Below are 18,849 nucleotides of genomic sequence, written 5' to 3'. Positions count from 1 at the left end.
AGTCTCTCTCTCGTAGCGACTACCATCAAACAATACCGTATTTGCATGTAGCCTTCATCAAACCTTCCTACTCAGCACTAGAGCTTACGTAAGTTTGTTTTCTGGACAGAGTTTTTATGCTTCAACCTTCTTATTGCATAGATAAGTTTAAGTGCTTATTACATTTAACTTGGATGAAAACCATTGTTGTCCTTCCAGCTTCAATAGGCTTTCTCTCAACTCCCAGCCTAATATCACCTGCATTTCAGACTACTTGGAAGCTGTACTGGTTTTGGCTGGGACAGAGTTAACTTTCTTCACAGCAGCCTGTATTGTGCTACGGATTTGTGACCAAAACACTGTTGATAATTACACAATGTTTTAGTTATCGCTGAGCAGTGCTTACACAGTGTCAAGGCCTTCTCTGTTTCTCACACTGCCCCACCAGCAAGTAGGCTGGAGGGTCACAAGCAGTTGGGAAAGGGACACAGCTGGGACAGCTGACCTCAACTGACCAAGGGGATATCCCATGTCATATGACATCATGCACAGCAATAAAAGCTCAGAGAAAGGAGGAGGAAGCGGGGCCTTTTGGAGTTGTGAGATTTGTCTTTCCAAGTAACCATTACATGTGATGAAGCCCTGCTTTCTTGGAAATGGCTAAACATCTGCCTGCCAATGGGAAGTAGTTAATTAATTCCTTATTTGGTTTTGCTTGCACATAGAGCTTTGCTTTACCTATTAAGCTGACTTCATCTCAGCCCATGAGTTTTCTCACTTTTACCCTTCCGATTCTCTCACCCATTGCACTGGAGGGGAGTGAGCAAGCGGCTGGATGGGGCTTAGCTGTCAGCTGGAGTTAAACCACAACAGAAGCTGGTATCTATATAGGAACATATTCTTGTGCTATTTCTTTGTGTAGTGCTACTGAGCAAATTGATTGGGAAAATATAAAAAAAGTTCCCAACTGTGGTGATGCTGGGAGGGAAGGATTACTGAAACCAGCTTGATGCTTGTTATAGTGAAATTATTGTTATTAAATATATTAAACTGAAACATTATACAATTATCTTGAGGTTTTGGTGGCTCAAAATCACCAGCAAAAAAATATATCTCTAACAGAATAAAACAAAGGCTGTTTCTTTTTCGTTATTGATGAAAATCCTGTAGGATTCTCTAGAAGTGCGAAGGTAATTAAGGAGAGAAAATAGCAGAGGAGCAAGAAATTCACTGCTGAACTTAGTCTGTCTAGGGAAAGTGATAAAACCTTGTAATAAGCCCTGAGAGACAAAAGTTTTCTCCCTAGGAATTTTGGTCAACAGTGATAAAGTGTTTTCCTGTCTCAAAAAGGTCTTAATTTCTACCACTTATGCATAATGAAGAAAGGAAATACGAAGAGAGGAATAACTACTTATTTACCCTGATAAAGCACTAAAAATAAAATTAAAAGTCTGTTGGCATTGGAGTCTGCTGTGCAGGCTACAGGTGAATCCGAGTTTAAGCTACACCTTCTGTATAAAATGGAGAGCTGCAGTCATTACAGGATACGCTGAGGCATGAGGGTAAAATGGCAATCTGAGCAGCTCTTTGCGAGATGGAGTAGTGAGTAGTATTTTTAACAACTGCTCTGGTGTGCTGTATTTCAGTGTTCTGTAGTCACCCACAATAGATTCCATTCTGAAAAGAAAAGCACCCAGGCAAGAAAGAAGGTAATTAAATACTTTATGATTTTTTTTTTCTACGTGAAAGGAACTCAGGAGCACTTTAAAGAGAACATTATGAAAGAATGGAGTATTGAGCTTTGCCATGAATGTTATTATCCTTTCTAGCTGAGAAGGTCAGGTGAGGACCTTTTATCCTTAGAAAGCACAATCCCTGCTCAAGCTGCATTTCTCAATCTGCCATATGAAAACGTTCTGTCAGCTTCATTAGATATATACAACTTCAACCAGTCCACATTGCTTTCAGTAATTACTTTGCCAACATCATAATTCTTGATGACCTCTGTTACTTCTGGAAGTGTAATTTTAAGGCCTTCTCAGTGTGCATAAGCCAATTTTTTAAAGGCTTTAGGCTTTTTAGTGCAATGTTGACAGGCAGTGAGCAAGTACCAATGGTGAGACCCATAGCAAGATAGCTGGAAACTCTGTCATGACATGAGTTCAGTTGCTGAACTTATAGCCACCGAGATTTTAATTCCTGTGCATGTGCTCTGATTGCTTCCTGAAAAGCCTATCTTTTGTATTCCAGGTTCATAACCAAGTATTTATTTTCTTCCTCATATGGGAGTTTATGTCTAGCTGTTCCATATACCTTGAAGAGCTGGAAAGCAGTGTCTTTCTCTATGGAAGTTATGAGGCTGGCAAGGTGAAAAAAAAAAAGGAAGACTTTCCGCTAACAGATGTTTTTGGTTTATTTGAAATTCAGCAAATAGAAAAACTGTTTGTGGGGACACAGTGGAAATTGATTATAACAAGAGAACAGACATCTTAAAGAGATCCAGAGACCAAAGTTGTCCAAGAGTTACACATGGAGGAATGTGTTTGAGATGTGCTTTTGGGTAGAAGCTGCATGAGACTTGGCAGGTCTTATTCAGGGTAGATGGTGAATCCTAGAAACTTTATTTCATGGACCTTGATGTGTTTGCCAATTCAGCTAAATCTGACAGTCAAACCAAGATTAAAGCATCAAATCATGTTAGATTTCAAATGTGACAGAAAGAAAAGACCCAAAACTATGGGTTTGCTCTGATCAGTGCCTCAGAAACTCATCCAGGTTTACTTCTAAATTGGCTGATAGTTTGTATTATTTTTATCTTAAAGTCATTTTGGGGTATGATCTTACAAATCTCATCTTGTTTGATGATATCTGTTCTCAAGCCTCTCAACTGAGTACCTTTTCCTAGTATTTTATTAAAAACAATTACTTGCTTGTTTTTCCAGAAGCATGGGTGCGAACAGTTATGCCTGCAGGCCCTCAAGTCCCTGAAGATTCAGTAAGAATTGATCGTGAAACTAAACCACAGACCACCATTCACTCATCTGTTCCTCTACCAGGCAGCGTTATTGATTATTCAGAGGAGATACAAGAACATCCTTCACATGTGATTAAAAGTGTTATGATTGAAGACACACCTGAGGAGGGTAAGTAGTACTTTGTGCCTCAGGTGTTCAGAATGAGAGTGTACTTCATTGTTTTCCACAAAAGGGCAGATTGGTACCCCATTACCATATTGTAATCTCACAGAAGCAGAACTGCATAAGCATTATAGTCCATGTTGCATCATCAGTGCTGATATAGCTTGAATATGGATGAATATGAGTATGGACTAACTGGGAGAGTTCCTGTCATGATTCAGCATATAGATAATGGAAGTGGTCCTCAAGCTCCTCATGTGCAAGAGATGCCTGTTGGCTTTATACTCATTAAAACCAAACCCAGCAGAACAAGACTAAGTTTATTATGAGTTCTGTATCTGTAACTTCTAAAACAAGGTATGCAACCTACCAGACTCTCTAAAAACTGTCAAAAAATACAGTTGCAATTATTCAGAAACAGCAATGTGGCTGCCTAGCCTGTGCCATATGCTTTGATTCTAGTTGTAAAATGAGAAAGGAGACTTCTGGTTTGAGGAAGCTTACATTCTAAAGGGATTAAACTGCAAGGTACTGTGGTGGTTTGAATGCCTTTTGAGACCCAGTCTGACTGATGGCATTGGAAAAAAAAGGAAAGAACTGCCATACCACAGAGTTCTGCATGAGTTAACTCACAAGAGTGGTGTGAAAGGGTATATTCGGTAGTTTTGGGAGTCACATGCTAAGTTAAAGAGAAGATGTGTAGACTGATTTTTAGCATTCATGAATTAACTTGTAGGAGTTTCAAATATCTTTCTTCCCAATGAACTGCTACAGACTGGAGGGGAACTTTGCAGTCATTTCAGCAGCTGATATGCATTTTTTCCAGTAGGAAACAATATCTGTACGTCTGTTTTCCATTAAGGGTTTAAGATGAATCTTTATCCTACACAGAAAGATAGAACCTACACTCTTGGCCTGCAAGCACTGATGCTCCAGTGGTTAATTTTGCCCGAAGTAGGATTATGTGAAGTGGAGGGCTTTTTCAAGAATAACTGTGGCTTCAAATAGTCTCCAAGGTGGTGGAAAGAAAGCCAAATATGAACCAAAAGGATGTAGAAGTGAGAGGTCCTTTAAGAAGTAGCTATTCTACACAGAATTTAACATGCGTTCTTCACTAACATAATTCACAGAACAAAAGCTGATATATTTATGTATGTATGTAATGTATAGTGATGAAAATAATGAATTCAGAAAGAAGAATAACTTGAGCTAAGGGTACTCTTCTCAACACATTTATTTAGTTACGTATTTTATAAATCATCGAAACTGACTTTTGAAAAACAAGACTTGATGGCTGTATGGGAATAGGATCTGATGATTCCATCTAGTAGCTGGATAGACAATATTTTAAAACAGTACATTCTGTTACAATATGTCCAATAAAAGCAATGTGAAGAGACAGATATTTGGTTGTCGAAAATCACTGCACGATGCAAGTAAATTAATATTGCTTCAGGAGCTCAGAAAAGGCAGCTATACAATTGGATTTCCCCAGTGGACAAAAATTCTTAATTTCTGGTAATTGTTTCAACCAATTCAAAGAGCCAGAAGACTTCTTTCAGACACAGTTCTCCCTTTCACACCAGGACTCTTGAAGAAGTTGCTCATGTTGGGTGTTGTGGCTTGGTTTTCTCTCAGCAGGAGCGTTACATGCATCCAGAGTGCTCATTAATAAACCTGGGTCAGATATAGCTCATCTAACAATGCGATCCATCCCCACCCCTACACACACACACACACTTACTTTCAAAGATACTGGGCAAAATCCAGTTTGTTTTGTAGTTTTTGAAAATTACATTTTGAAAAGATTTTTACAGAAGATGAGAAACAAGTCTGGCGTACAGCCTTTGGATTCAATATATCTCTATTTTCAGGATCAGGTGGAACCATTCAAGTCTCAAACAAGTGTTACATCCCTCTTACGCTTGTAGCTCTCAATGACTTCCCAATCTGTTATTCTTTTGTATCCCTTTTACTCATTTAAAACTCTTTTGGTCACAACAGAATTAGTGCTTACCTGTCCTGGTTTCGGCTGGGACAGAGTTAACTCTCTTCTTAGTAGCTGGTACAGTGCTGTGTTTTGGATTTAGTGTGAGAATGTTGTTGATAACATGCTGATGTTTTAGTTGTTGCTAAGTAGCGCTTATCCTAAGTCAAGGATTTTTCAGTTTCCCATGCTCTGCCAGCAAGCAGGTGTGCAAGAAGCTGGGAGGGAGCATAGCCGGGGCAGCTGACCTGAACTAGCCAGAGGGATATTCCATACTATGGAACATCATGCCCAGTGGTTAGCTCAGTTGGTTAGAGCATGGTGCTAATAATGCAAAAAGGTCACAGGTTTGATCCCCAAATTTCCAGTATATAAAACTGGGGGGAGTGGGCTGGAAGGCGCAGATCATGGCTCAGGAACTAACTGGGCACCGGTCAGCAGGTGGTGAGCAATTGCATTGTGCATCACTGTTTTTTTTTCTCCCCCCCCCCCTTTTTTTTGTTTTATTCCTTTTCATTACTATTATTATATTTTATTATTACTATTGTTAGTATTGTATTTTACTTTAGTTATTAAACTGTTCTTATCTCAACCCATGAGTTTTACTTTTTTTTTTCCTTTCCTTCTCCTCCTCACCCCACTGGGAGGGGGAGGGGAAGCGGCTGCATAGTGCTCAGTTGCTGACTGGGGTTAAACTATGACAGTACCACATTTAAATGCAATGAATTAGTGAATCAAGAGAATTCAGAGAACTACAATGATTTTCACCTGATTTTAGCACCTGAATTTTGTTAACAGATGGTGAGGGAAACTCATGGCTGCACAAGCTTGGGATGAATATAAACAAGTGGTCATTTCTGAATTCCCTGATTGGATGGAGTGAAAACAGAGCTTTAGAAAGAGGTATCTTTATATAGCAAACATTATTCTTGCTTTCTGGAACACATAATACATTACATAAATGGGGAAGTTTGTTCTTTTTTTTTCTTTTATGTAAGCTCTGATTGAATGAAGTTGTATAGCTTAGATCTATACAAGTCACATCAGTCTCTTTTGACCTTATACACCTGTTAGTTAATTATGATGCTTAAAATAATTTTCCAGTAGGAAGTAATCTACTGTGTTAAACCAGAGAGATCTGATTGGGGGGAAAAAAAAAGTAACGATGTGTTTTTAATCAACAAAAAAGAAGATAAAAAGAAATTTTAAAATTTCATATCATAGTCTGATATAAACTGGATTTATCAAACAGCTTGTAAAAGGTAGTTTTGAAGAAGGCTTTAAAGTGCCCTCTTCTTAGCTGTGATAAAAGCCAGTTTTCTTAAGAGGCAGCATATTTCTGCATAATTTTTTTTAATCTAAGTTTTCTTTTTTAGTTTTAATGACATAAATATATGTAATTAACATCAGAGTAGTCATGGACAAGTAATTGTCAAACCACATAACTATGTGTGATGGTGTCCCTAGGTCAAAGCTGACAAGTCAGGGTTGCTAAAATTCTTCTCCCAAAGGTCCATGTTCTTTGTTATCAGAAAAAAAATATGTTTTAAAACTATACTTGATGCTTCTAGTAAAAATTTTAAAATGTAATATGTGTATCCTGAGTTGCTGTGCATTTTAGTTCTATACTTCAAGTTGATAAAGTAATTTTTGCTATACAGTAGATCATCTGAACACATCTGGAGTTTGTTTGGATGCTTATCACAAAGAATCTGAGCTGGAGCAATGTACAACCCAAGAAGAAGTTCCATATATTCCATACGACTTAGCTACATTATATATCATCAAGGTAAAAAAAACCCCAACTGCCAATTAAATTAAGTGTCTCTTTTCATAGGATATACTAAATGAATGGTGATAATCATTTTCATCATATGAATTCAGTTCACACAATCTTATTGCTTAGTAGGTTTCTTCTTCACATTTGGAAGCCTGCACTTAAATTTTGAATATTGACGTAAAAATACAAACATTAAAATGGAAATGCCATCTTAAGTTAAGATCAGATATTAAGTTGCTTACATTTGCCTGTTGCAGGTAGGTGTCTAAAGATAAAAAACTCCATTGTAATTGTATATGGAGAAAACCCTTGCCTTCCCATATATTTCTTATCATGTTTCTTGATTGTTGGAAGTGGCTTTTGACTTGCAATGTGAGGTTTTGTTGCTATTGTGATATTTCTGGTAGCAGTAACTAGCATAATTTTGGATTTTCTGCTCAGCCAGTTTATTTTATATTATGCAATATCTATGTATATGTGTGCATGTAGATATATATCCTGGTTTATTGGTTTCATTGGTTTATTTATTCCATTAAATATGCTCTTGTACTTTTGTTCTTTTATTATGCATCAAAGAAGTTCTATGGTGACTTCTGTGGTACAGGCTACAGACCCCTGAGCTAGCTGTAAGAATCAAGTTCAAATACCTGAAGCAATCTAATTAAGACGACTCAGAGCTCTGTGGGTGATAAGAGGGATAAACCAGTCTGGATCTTTTCAGTCTTCTCCTAGAAGAGGCTTTCCTTGTGTCTTAACCTTTTAATTGTGTCTCTTTAAAATTCCTCTACTTACGCAGTAGTGTTTTTGATGGGGGGGTAAATAGGACAGTATCTTTCAATACTACATTGCAGCTTTGCTACTTTTATATCATTTGAACTGTGACAGTGTCAGATGGCAGAGATTTTTCACTCCCAAATTAACTGCTTGTAAATAGTCACAAAGATTTAATCTGTCATGGTAGATCAATGCTAACAACCACAACAATTTAAAATAATGCATCAGCCACCACAAAAAAATCTGAGATTTTTTCTTTTTCAGTTTTATTTCGGCTGAGCTGCTCACTGTCAGCAGAATCTACATCATATTAAGCTTAAATGAAGAACAGAAGCCAAGGAAATCCCTGGAAAAGCCTAGATTTTTGTAACTTACATATAATCATGTTCATTATTGCTGTAATTTCTCCAGCAGTATCTGTTAGCCTCATTTACGATGCACAAGTATCACTGTTGTGTAATTTGACATTGCACCTACCAGACAAGTATGTCAAAAGAAAAGTGGACAGCAGAAGCTGAGATGGGAGATAGTGGAATTTTCCTTTTGTGACTATTAAGAATTGGATTAGAAACAAAATGAATAAAACGGAGTCACTAAGGATCCTGATGCAATTTTAAGCTTAAATGACTCATTTTCAAACAGGAAAAAGGTCACTTTGCCAGTCCTTTATGTATCTATTTGTTTTTATTAGTCATGAAAAATGTCTGTAGTACACCCTAAAGTTATATCAATTTTGCAGGTTTTCAAATTATTTTAATGGAATACAAAATAGAATTGAGTGTATTCTGTAACCAATTTCTGTTATCTAACTCTTAAATGCAAAAATGCAATCTTCTCCACTGCCTTTTTTTTTTTTTACTTTTTTCTCAGTAATGTTTCACAATGCTGTTTTTCTTTTTCAAGAACTTTAGAAAAATTGCAATTATTATGTCTTCCATATTCAATTCAGATCACTACAGTAAAAAGGAAGAGGTGGAGATGCAGTACTAGGACCAGAAAAGAAAAACCATTTCAAGTCATATACAGATTTTTATTCAATAACATAACATATTTTCTAGTTGTTGAAGCCTGAAAGCTTTGGCCTGCAGTCCTGTTGGCTGTTTATCTGTTTTCAAGATCAAACTCTTCACTGTACTATATCTGTCATTTTGAGAAATGTACCTGAAAATTGTTTGATGGTTTGTTGTAACTGGAGTTGCTAGTGCTCTGAGTTGATAATTTCCTTCATCCTCTACAGATTGTAAAAGACATGCAGCAAATGAAAAACAAACACATGAAGATAATCAGACAACTAGACAATATAAGGAAAGAAAACCAGGTAATTATTCTGGAGCATTAGCACTGTTGTTGTGTCATACCATTAATCAAAATGACACAGAGGGATAAAATCTACTTCATTCACATTTACATCTGCATTCAGGTACCCATTCTAAGTCTCCAGAAGTAATGCATCTTTAAGTGTATTTAACCTTACAACTTTGTAAAATCTGCTTTTACTTTTTGTCTGGCACAATTGCAGAGATTTTTCTAAACTTTGTTACTAAACTTTTCTCTTAAATGCCATCTTCCTCTAACAACTGACACCATGGTTAGGACATTTACGTTTATGTAGGTTGTGCCTCTCAAGAATGATCTTGATGTAAAGGGTTGTGCCAAGCTGTACTGCCTTCCCTCATTGCTGAAGTGGAGAGTTTTACAGCCTCTTACTCTGTTGGTACTTTCTCCTCTAATTTGCACTTAGCTTTGCTTTAGCCTTGCAATATTTTGTCAATACGGTTTATAGAATAGCAGAATCCCTCCACCTGTAAACCCCTGCAAGGTTACAATGAGGATCCAGAGGTGCCAGTCCTGTGACCATAACCCCACAGTGCCTCACTTTCTGTAGTGGAAGCATTTCTGCATTCCATTAGTCAGTAGTTCTCCCAAAATATGAAATTACCCACATCATCTTTGGCCACACTATTCTGAAACCTTTTCTTGCAGCCACTGCTTCATCTTTCTGCTTATTTGTCACATCATTCTCCCTTTCTGATCCAGAGGAGGACAGGCACTTAGTTACTATGCAGGTGTATGTTTTCCATACAATTAAAGTTTATTCTGGGTGCACAGAGAGAAGAGATTCAGAAATTCCTCTGGAACCTCCAAGGGGAAGTGAACAAACTCTTCAGACTGTCAAGCAAACTTGAGAGAGTTCCATGTATGTAGTGTACAAAGGCTTGGTATCCTTTAGTAGGGAACAGGACTTCATCTGTTCTCAGGTTATCACATCTGCACAAGTGTTGCAATACCTGTGTAAATCCATTTCTGTGCTTCAGGAGGAATGTAACCCCTGCACAGTCACATTTTACACTTTCAATTGACTCTGTAGATCACTATGGGAAGAGAAAGAGAGAAACAGGAAGACCACAGATGCATAGTAAGAGGGAATTGCCTGCTGGGCACAGATGCAAACACAGGGATTGTAATGATCTTTCTTCACAGAACCTCTTTCATTTTGGGTGCTGTAATGTGTTATTAATTAAAATCTCTGAAATAAAAATCATTCCTAGTAGCACTGGAAATATCTGTGCTATTTAAAGTTTCTGATTTGGTTGCATTTCTGATAAAATTTTATTGCCTTATTTAGAAGTTTCCTGTTGCTGAGAGTTATTTTTTGTGCTACCACACTTCCAAGCTTTTGTTTTCTGAGCAAAGTTTAATTTCTTTAAAATTGCTTAGCTATGCTTAAAGTGAATTCATTCTGGTCTGTTCTCAGAAAGGCTTTGGTTTTTACTTCTGCAGAAAAACAGAGCAAAGATAAATGACTTTAGCAGTAAGTTTTGCTCAAAGTCTGCAGTAGGTGAAGATAACAAACCTCCTGTGATCAATAAGAAATGTTTGTGGACAATAAAAAGCATTGAAGAGAACCAAGCATTACCTGTTCTGGAAACTGTTCTCTTTATCATGCTTGGCTTTTGTGTTTTCACTCACTATTCATTTTCTCAATAATCTTTTGTAATACAGGAACAGACTATAACTACTATAAAGAAACATTATGGTGAGAAAATGAGGATTCTGAAATCCCAGTTAGAAGCTTACCGAGAGCTGATGAACAAGAGCAACACACACTGGCAAGATACAGTTAAGGTAACCAAGAAGTACAATTTTCACATGGGAGTAAGAATGGCAGGTATTTGCAGAGGTTGCAGGAACAGGCTGTGTAAGTAATGTTTTCTTCTCAGGGACAGACAGTCAGATGAAGACACACAATTTGTGAAATTAATACGAAACTATGTCTGTCTCCTGCAGATGAATAAAGCCTTACACACTATGTTTCCAAAACAGCTTTCATAGCTTGGCCTATCTTCATGCCCCTGATGAAAACTCAGTGTGGGGTTCTCCTGTACTGTCTGTGCTTACGCACTTGGAAATAGCTTTGTTTTTATGAAAAGAAAGTGTAAAAATATTCACAGAATATATAGGATGTGTAATGCTTTTCCTTGTGATGAACAGATATTAAGGTTTATCCTGTTCCTCCTTCTGTTCTGCTACCAAGGAAAAGGTTCAGCCTGTTCACGCCTTTAGGGAGGGTCTTTAGAAGCAGGCCACCTCTGGTCACATGTGGTCATTGCAAATCGGTTGATTTATATTATTTTTGTGTGAGATCCCCAGGACTTAGCAGCCTGGTCCAAATGTTATGACTTCTCAACATGCATGGAACAAAAAATCTGAAACTGCAGGCCTTTTTGAAAAATGAAGCACTGGTGTTGGAATTGTAATCCCTTTTGCCTTATTCTACTGCCTTCAGAGCCTGAGGGAGAGAAACAGACAACTGATCCAAGAGAAGGAAGATCTTCTGCACCAAATGAAGCAACAAACAGAGAAATGGGAAGAAGAAAAGGTGAACAAAGCCAGTTTGGATTTTCTTTTTGGAGTTAGACAGTGTTCTCATTACCTTTTCCAGTGTGTGCTGTTTCCAGGGGTCTAAGAGACATGGAAACCACACTGTCTGCCTTTAGACATGTACATCTAAATCAGCTAAGATTGAACTGCTGTGCACCTGCCTTCCTTTTTTTCAGAGAACCCAAGTAGTTTTTCAGCCTTTAACCACCAATGAAGATGACATACTTTTTTTTTGGTCATACTATATTAGTCTTTCCACTAAAAATTATTAGATTGTCATTTCTCTCTCTCATTTCATGTTTCATGTCTTTTGAAGAATTTTAAAATCACAGTAGGATGCATAGATTATTTTTTGTTTAGCTATTAGCATTAAAAATCAAGAAAAACTTCACCCCATCTAAGCTACTACAACACTGCAATGCAACTGGTTGACCTAGCAGCAAAACTAACTCACTTGGTAGTTCCCAGGAAAAAGCGATGTGCTTAAAATTCCTCAGGTTTTCCAAATTTCTCTGTAATAATGCAAGTTCAGTTTACTAAAGATCTGAGATGACTGCAGAGGTGGAAAAAGAAATAAATTTGTTGGTTTTCTATAGATAGCATCTGTGAGCATGGTCTGATAATTGTTATTTTCTGCGTAGTGTTCTATTCCACGTAATATGTGCAAGTCTTTCTGTAATTTTTCAAGTCTTCAACGTTGCTTTATAACAACCAATTTTCACTGCACTACTCCAAGACACTTATTCAGGGAGATCTTAGCTAACCTTGTGGTGGGGCAGGGGGCAGGGAGTCTCAGAGCCAGATTCTTTTTTGCGTTTATGAAACTGAATGCAGATTTCTGTAGGATTTCTGAGTGAAGGTCTCAGGAAAGAGTTATTTTTTTTCAGATGACATAGCACCATCTTTTGATTAAATTTTGCATAGCACCAGTATTTAAAATTAAGGTTTTCTCTTTTCAAACATTTTTAACAAGGTCTACCACAATAATACCCTATTCCTGATAGATAAACTGTGAAACATCACAGGTTTTACAAATCCCTTGACCTAATTGTTATATATGAAACAAATATAGCAAAAATTTTGTAATAAGGAGTAAAAAGTGATGAGGATACAATGTTCTAAGGCTTGCAGGAAGAAGGAATACCTTCTGTTAGACCACAGAATGCTGGTAAGATTTGACACACACCACCTTTTCTTCAGGGCTGCCTTAGGACTGTCATTCCAAAACCTTTTGTTCTTCAACTGTTGCAGGATTCTCTATAATTTTTGTCTCTTCTCTTATTCCAGTAGTGTGGACAAATGCTAAAGAAAATATAAGCATAGGACATCTTGGTACAGGCTCTTGTGAAAACACTGGACTCTGAGCAGTGTCTGGTTTATTTCTATATTTTCTTTTCTAGTAACAGCCAATTACTACACAACAGCCCGTTTGTGTAGACTGTGCCTGTAAGTGGCAACAACATCGTCCTGGTTTCAGCTGGGATGGAGTTAATTTTCTTCCTAGTTGCTGGTATAGTGTTATGTTTTGGATTTAGTATGAGAATAATGTTGATAACACACTGATGTTTTTAGTTGTTGCTAAGTAGTGTTTATCCTAAGTCAAGGACTTTTCAGCTTCTCATGCCCAGCCAGCAAGAAGGCTGGAGGGGCACAAGAAGTTGGGAGGGGACACAGCCAGGACAGCTGACCCAAACTGGCCAAGGGAATATTCCATACCATATGACGTTATGCCCAATATATAAACTGGGGGGGAGTTGGCCGGGGTGGATAGCTGCTTGGGAACTAACTGGGCATTGGTCGGCGAGTGGTGAGCAATTGCATTGTGCATCGCTTGTTTTGTATATTCTAATTCTTTTAGCATTAGTATTGTCATTTTATTATTACCATTATCATTATTATTATTTTCTTCCTTTCTGTCCTATTAAACTGTCTTTATCTCAACCCACGAGAACCCATGAGTTTGGTTTTGGGTTGGTTTTTTTTCCCCGATTCTCTCCCCCATCCCAGTGGATGGAGGGAGGGGGGGAGTGGCTGCGTGGTGCTTAGTTGCCAGCTGGGGTTAAATCACAACAAACATTAATTCACTGTTATTGATTATTCTCCCCAAGGAAATATAATGAAAAAGGGTAACATTGATTTTCTTCTATCTTATTTTCTTGTCTTGCAGGTCTGGATTCTAGAAAATTTGGGTAAAAACCTAGATTATCTTTATACCCAGCACACACTAAGTGAGTTTTGTATTTCAGATACAGAGTTTCTTGATCTCTCTATTTTCTTTCCTGTTTGTTTTTCTGTTTACACTGAGGTGCATACCAGCTGAAGTCAATATAAGCTTTTCTATTGCAATACTATGTCACAGATGGAATAATAAAGGAATGTTGAAGCTACAAATAATGTCTGTCATGACTCCAAATTCCTTAGCATAACTAGCTATTACAGTCAGCATCAGTTTTGAGTAGGTTTATTTCGGCACTTGTAGCTTTCCCTTTAGAACTTTAAAACAAAACAAAGCATGACCTCTCTAAAATTCTTTGCATTTTAATAAATAGATGGAATTATTGATTATTAAAATGTACTAGTTCATTATAAATTCTTGATCTCTAAAGGGAGATAATTTGGCCTACCTAGACAATATTCTAGGAACTGCAGATTAGAAATGCTTAACTTGTTCTTACCTGTTTTTCCTATTGCTTTCAATTCAGCTTTGCAGGAACTTCACAACATCAATCTGTATGTGGAAAGAGTGCATGACCTCATGAATTTCCAGATAAAAATTCTTCAGCAAAAGTCTGAAAAGACAGAAGGAGAAAAAGCAGATGTGTCAGAGGTTTTAGAATTAAAAACAGAACAAGTGAGCACAAAAATGGAAATGTAACTGGTTGGTTTTACGTTTATTGCAGGTATTTCAAAGGCAATCAGGCTGATTCTAGCAAAGGCTGAAGTAAGCCAGGGGACTAACTGATAGTAAAAACTGTGTGCAAATATGTACATGGCTTGAGAATGATAAATTGATGATGAATGATTAAAACACCACAGTAATGAAACTAATTCTTGTTCTCCTGAAATCACTGATAGTGTGCTATTTTTCTCATTATAATATTAGATAGTATAAACTTTGCTACAAAATCCTTTAAAGATCTACTTCTTTATTATATTATTCTACTTCTTGAATTGTAAAAACTGTATTCTGAATGTTGGAACCAAGTAGCCCTTCTTATTCGATATTTCTTTTGCTTTTCTCTATTTTTGCTCTATCTTGCTCATTAAAATCTTGGCAATTTCATATGAAAGGAAGGAAAATCTAGATCCTGGCTTAACATATAAGAGTTCTCTTTGTTGCCCCCCAGATAGCTAATGAAGAAGAGAAACCTGAATGGTCAGTGGAAAAGGGATATCTTTGGCAAGCACACACCATGCTGCAAAAGATACAGGAATCTTTACAGAAACGAGAGAGAGAAGTCACTGAGCTCCTACAAAGCGAAAGAAGGTGTAACAAGGCAATGAATCCTCAAATCACAGTGCTGATATTCTTGAAAACTCTTGTCAAGAAGGTAAGAACTCGATTACTGCAAAGATGAAAAATTATTTACTGGGTTTTCTAAAAAGTTCAATAAGGAAAGAAGTGCAGTTTTAGTATTGTTATTGTCTTAAAAAATTGGAAAAGTTATTTTGTATACATTGATTTAAAGGCTACAGGTGAGATTTTCAGAATAACACATGGAATTAAAGAACCATAAATACCCACTGAAAGTCAGCCTACAGAAAACTGATTAGACCAACTTGAACCCTGCTTAACTGGCATTATTTTAAAAGATAAATTAGTGAAGCATGAGAATGGCATCATGGGAAAAAACATGTTTTTTCTATCCTTCCAGTTATTAGGACTACATGAATTTGAAACAGTTGTGCTAGCTTTACAGGAAATATGATCTAATTTTTGATCCATGGTAGGTTCACACCATATATTGTGATGTCCCTGGGGTACAACAGTACATCAGTCAGCTTATCAGGAAGAACGAGGATGAAAGGGCTGATCGGAAAGACGCCTTTAATAACGCTCAGGCTGACATTCTGTCCTATGAAGTATTTTATGGAAATGAACCTATGGATGACAAAAGGTATATTCAATAGTTAATAAAACAAAGATAGAAATAATACAGAAAAATAATGAGCGGTTTTCACAGAGAGAAAATACATTTTAAAGAATGCTATTATAATTTCCATGCATAGTTATGGTGGGGGAAAAAAAAAAATCTAAGTAGAGTCTACATTTATATTAAGAAAGAAATCAGGGAACTTAGAAACATCAGCTACAAAAAGCAGAAAAACATTTCAACGTAACTGGCTTATGCAAGTTTTATCCAGTGTGTTATAAAATGTGCTGAATTAAGCTTATTTGGCAAGCCTGTGCTACAACATCAACTTCTTTTTCTTCCTACATTTTTACAGGATGTTTCTTCCTCATATTCTGGGTAATTGCATCTTTCTTTTGGTTTAAGTAACCAGTTCCTTACAAACTCTTTTTTTTTTTTTTTTTTGAATGACAGGACACAGGTCTCAACGAACCTTTTCAGGAATCTTGGGAAAGCCAAGTCTGATTTAGAATATGTTGAAACAGAGAAAATTGTGTTTGATTGTATCCAGACGGGGGAAATCCCCAACTGGATTAAAAGGGATTGTCTTTATGTAGCCTTGACAGGTGAGAAATCCTCTTGTCAATTCAGAGAAGCCTAATTATCCTCAGCCAACTCACTTCTGAATATAGGAAGACACAGTACAGCAGTAAAATGTGTTTAGATGCATGCTGCTGCCATGCCATAAGGTCTTCCATGAAACATCTTCAGTTATGGGTATTTTAATGAATCACTATATGAATTTTAATACGGGGTCATGGCTTGTAAACATATGGTTTCCACATTTATATCCCACTGTTCATCTTTTCTTTGGTGTCTTTGTCATTTTGAAAATCAGGTGTCTTTTGTACATTGTGTCTAAATACCTTAGTGGGTGTCCAAGGTAGACACACCCAGAATCCCCCCAGATTTGACAGCCATGCACTGAATGCAACAGCAAATGCAGAGTTCAGAAGGAAGTAACCCCTTTTGAAGAAAACTTCAAAATATCCATTGCATGAATTTAACACATTGTGTTCTTCTAAGAGGACTAGTAGAAAACATTTTTCAAATATTTGGCTTGCTTTTTCTGTGATTCTGCCACACAAAACCTGGTTTCAGTGGTTTAGGCAGTGAAAGGAAGGCAGTTGTGAATTTCTGTTTGAGAGAATGACTATTTCTAATTTACGAGATTTACTGGGTTATATGTTTATTATATGTAACTATATAATTACTGGAACTCTCCAGAAGACCCTGCAACATGCTCTGAGGAGACAGAGCCACTCTCCAGAGGAACTCGTGCAGAAGTTTAAAATGGAAATCAAGGTAATATATTATGATGTATCATCCCACATGGTTTTAAAGAGGATATTAAAAAATGCCCTCTTTTTTCTAAATGTTCTTAAGGGATTTGAGATTATATCTCAAAATTATATTATTATAGTATATTCTATTGCTCTGGATTATATCCTGTGATGTCTGTATGTGCATCTTTTTCCAAAGAGCAAATCTAAATGGGCATTATGTACAGAGATCTGCAGTTATATAGCTGTAGCCCCTAAGCACATTTACATTAAAGAATAACATAGCTTTGCTAACCAGTGAATTATATGGTCACACCTTTCTTGTGTATGAAAGGATTCCCACTTCCCTCAGCCGCTCCTCACAGGACTTGTTCTCTAGGCACTTCACCACCTTCATTGCTCTTCTTTGGACATGCTCCAGCACGTCAGTGTCTTTCATATATCTAATGATTTGGGATGCACAGATTTCCTGTTTAGTAGTAGGTTACAAATGAAATATTGTCTCATCTGCATTTACATCAGAGTAAATAACTGAAAGAAATAACTGTTTGAATTGAGTTTTCTTGGCTGAAAGTGACCCAAACACACACTTTAGTGATGCCACAAAAACCAGAGTGCAATAATGCATTTATCATATTGCTGTTGTTGGATCTCAAAGTGAACAGTCCCAAAATTGCCTGAAATCTTTACCTCCCCTACATAGACATTAACACAACAGCCATCATGTCAAGTTAATGTACAGAAATTCTTCATTGGTAAGTAATGAACACAAACTCTAAAATATTTATGTTGGTAATTATTAATTATACCATTGGTTGCATTTTTTTGCTTGATTTGGTTTTGGTTTTTTAGGTTTACCGAAGAACAAAGGAACAGTAAGAGATACCAACACTGGAACAAGGTCCCCAGTTTAGAGAGGGACATTGGAGAGAAAGCTTGAAGCAGAAGAGCGCTTTCTGCAGTATCTCTGGAGTGGAAAATTAATTGGAAGAATTAAAAGCCCATCGTTCACTAAATATCAGAAAACTTGTGCAGGCTTTTAAGTGTTTTGAAAATTTTACCCCTTTTAAGAAATATTTTTAAGACATCTTAAAAAAAAAAAAAACCAACAAAACAACAAAAAACCAGCATTATGATAACCTGAAAGAGCCTGTGACTGAACAAAGAAGTCCTTGAGAAAAACAGCTATAGAACTGCTAGCAAGTGGATGGGATGCATCTCACTAAGTTTTTGCTGCCTAAAATGGGACATTTAACATGTCTCTACAAGCAACATATGCAGAGAGGTGGCTCCAAAGGGTAATTTTTCTCTGTGAAGCACAAGCCTCCAAAATAAACTTCACTCTGTCCCACTTCAAAATACTATTCAGTGGTTGTTTTAAAGTGCTGGCTCTTGTAGCATAGTAAGTGTTTTAAGTCTTCACCCTCTTTTTTTTTTTTCAATAAAAAATGAAATTGAAGAAATCATAGATACGAAGAAAAGCTTAGAAATATAAACTTTAAAATCATAGTTCTAATTAATCAAAGAACAAATCAAGGTGAAGATGATGGTTGTTGTTGTTGAAGACAACCACTTGTTGTCTGTAACAAATGGTTGTTGAAGATGATAATACTAAGTTCCTGGAAGAAAGTGCACACTGCAAATTTAGATACCAAGTGTGCACTCTTAGGGTTGGTGGTTTTTTCAGCTGCCAAGCATAGCTACCTGGGGCTATGAGTGGTTTATTTGCACTAGTCAGCTGAGTCAAGTCCCTAACGTTACTGCCTATATGCTAAGTTGAAAACAAGTTGTATTCCAGCACTGACCTGGCTTTCAGAAGGTAACATCCACAACCTTTAATCCAAAACCTATGACGGAGCTTTTATGCAAACAAATTGATAAGTGTATTGTAAAG

General features: G+C 36.9%; 1 protein-coding gene across 1 annotated transcript in view; it reads left to right on the top strand.

Moving 5' to 3' along the window:
• LOC127027754 (uncharacterized) overlaps positions 1-18,372 on the top strand; it is a 37,286-nt gene extending 18,914 nt beyond the window's left edge. The window contains exons 2-13 of the mRNA XM_050913593.1: positions 2,922-3,122; positions 6,765-6,892; positions 8,895-8,975; positions 10,661-10,783; positions 11,445-11,537; positions 13,707-13,767; positions 14,242-14,390; positions 14,887-15,090; positions 15,491-15,657; positions 16,087-16,238; positions 16,900-16,977; positions 17,808-18,372. Coding sequence (XP_050769550.1) covers positions 2,922-3,122; positions 6,765-6,892; positions 8,895-8,975; positions 10,661-10,783; positions 11,445-11,537; positions 13,707-13,767; positions 14,242-14,390; positions 14,887-15,090; positions 15,491-15,657; positions 16,087-16,238; positions 16,900-16,964 — 1,424 coding nt within the window. The 3' untranslated portion in view covers positions 16,965-16,977; positions 17,808-18,372. The remainder of the gene's footprint in view (positions 1-2,921; positions 3,123-6,764; positions 6,893-8,894; positions 8,976-10,660; positions 10,784-11,444; positions 11,538-13,706; positions 13,768-14,241; positions 14,391-14,886; positions 15,091-15,490; positions 15,658-16,086; positions 16,239-16,899; positions 16,978-17,807) is intronic.
• The last annotated feature ends 477 nt before the right edge of the window (positions 18,373-18,849 follow it).

Source organism: Gymnogyps californianus, chromosome Z (assembly GCF_018139145.2).
Source record: "Gymnogyps californianus isolate 813 chromosome Z, ASM1813914v2, whole genome shotgun sequence".
Taxonomy (NCBI): domain Eukaryota; kingdom Metazoa; phylum Chordata; class Aves; order Accipitriformes; family Cathartidae; genus Gymnogyps; species Gymnogyps californianus.
Note: the sequence above shows the minus strand (reverse complement) of the source record. Positions and strands in the feature narration are given on the sequence as shown.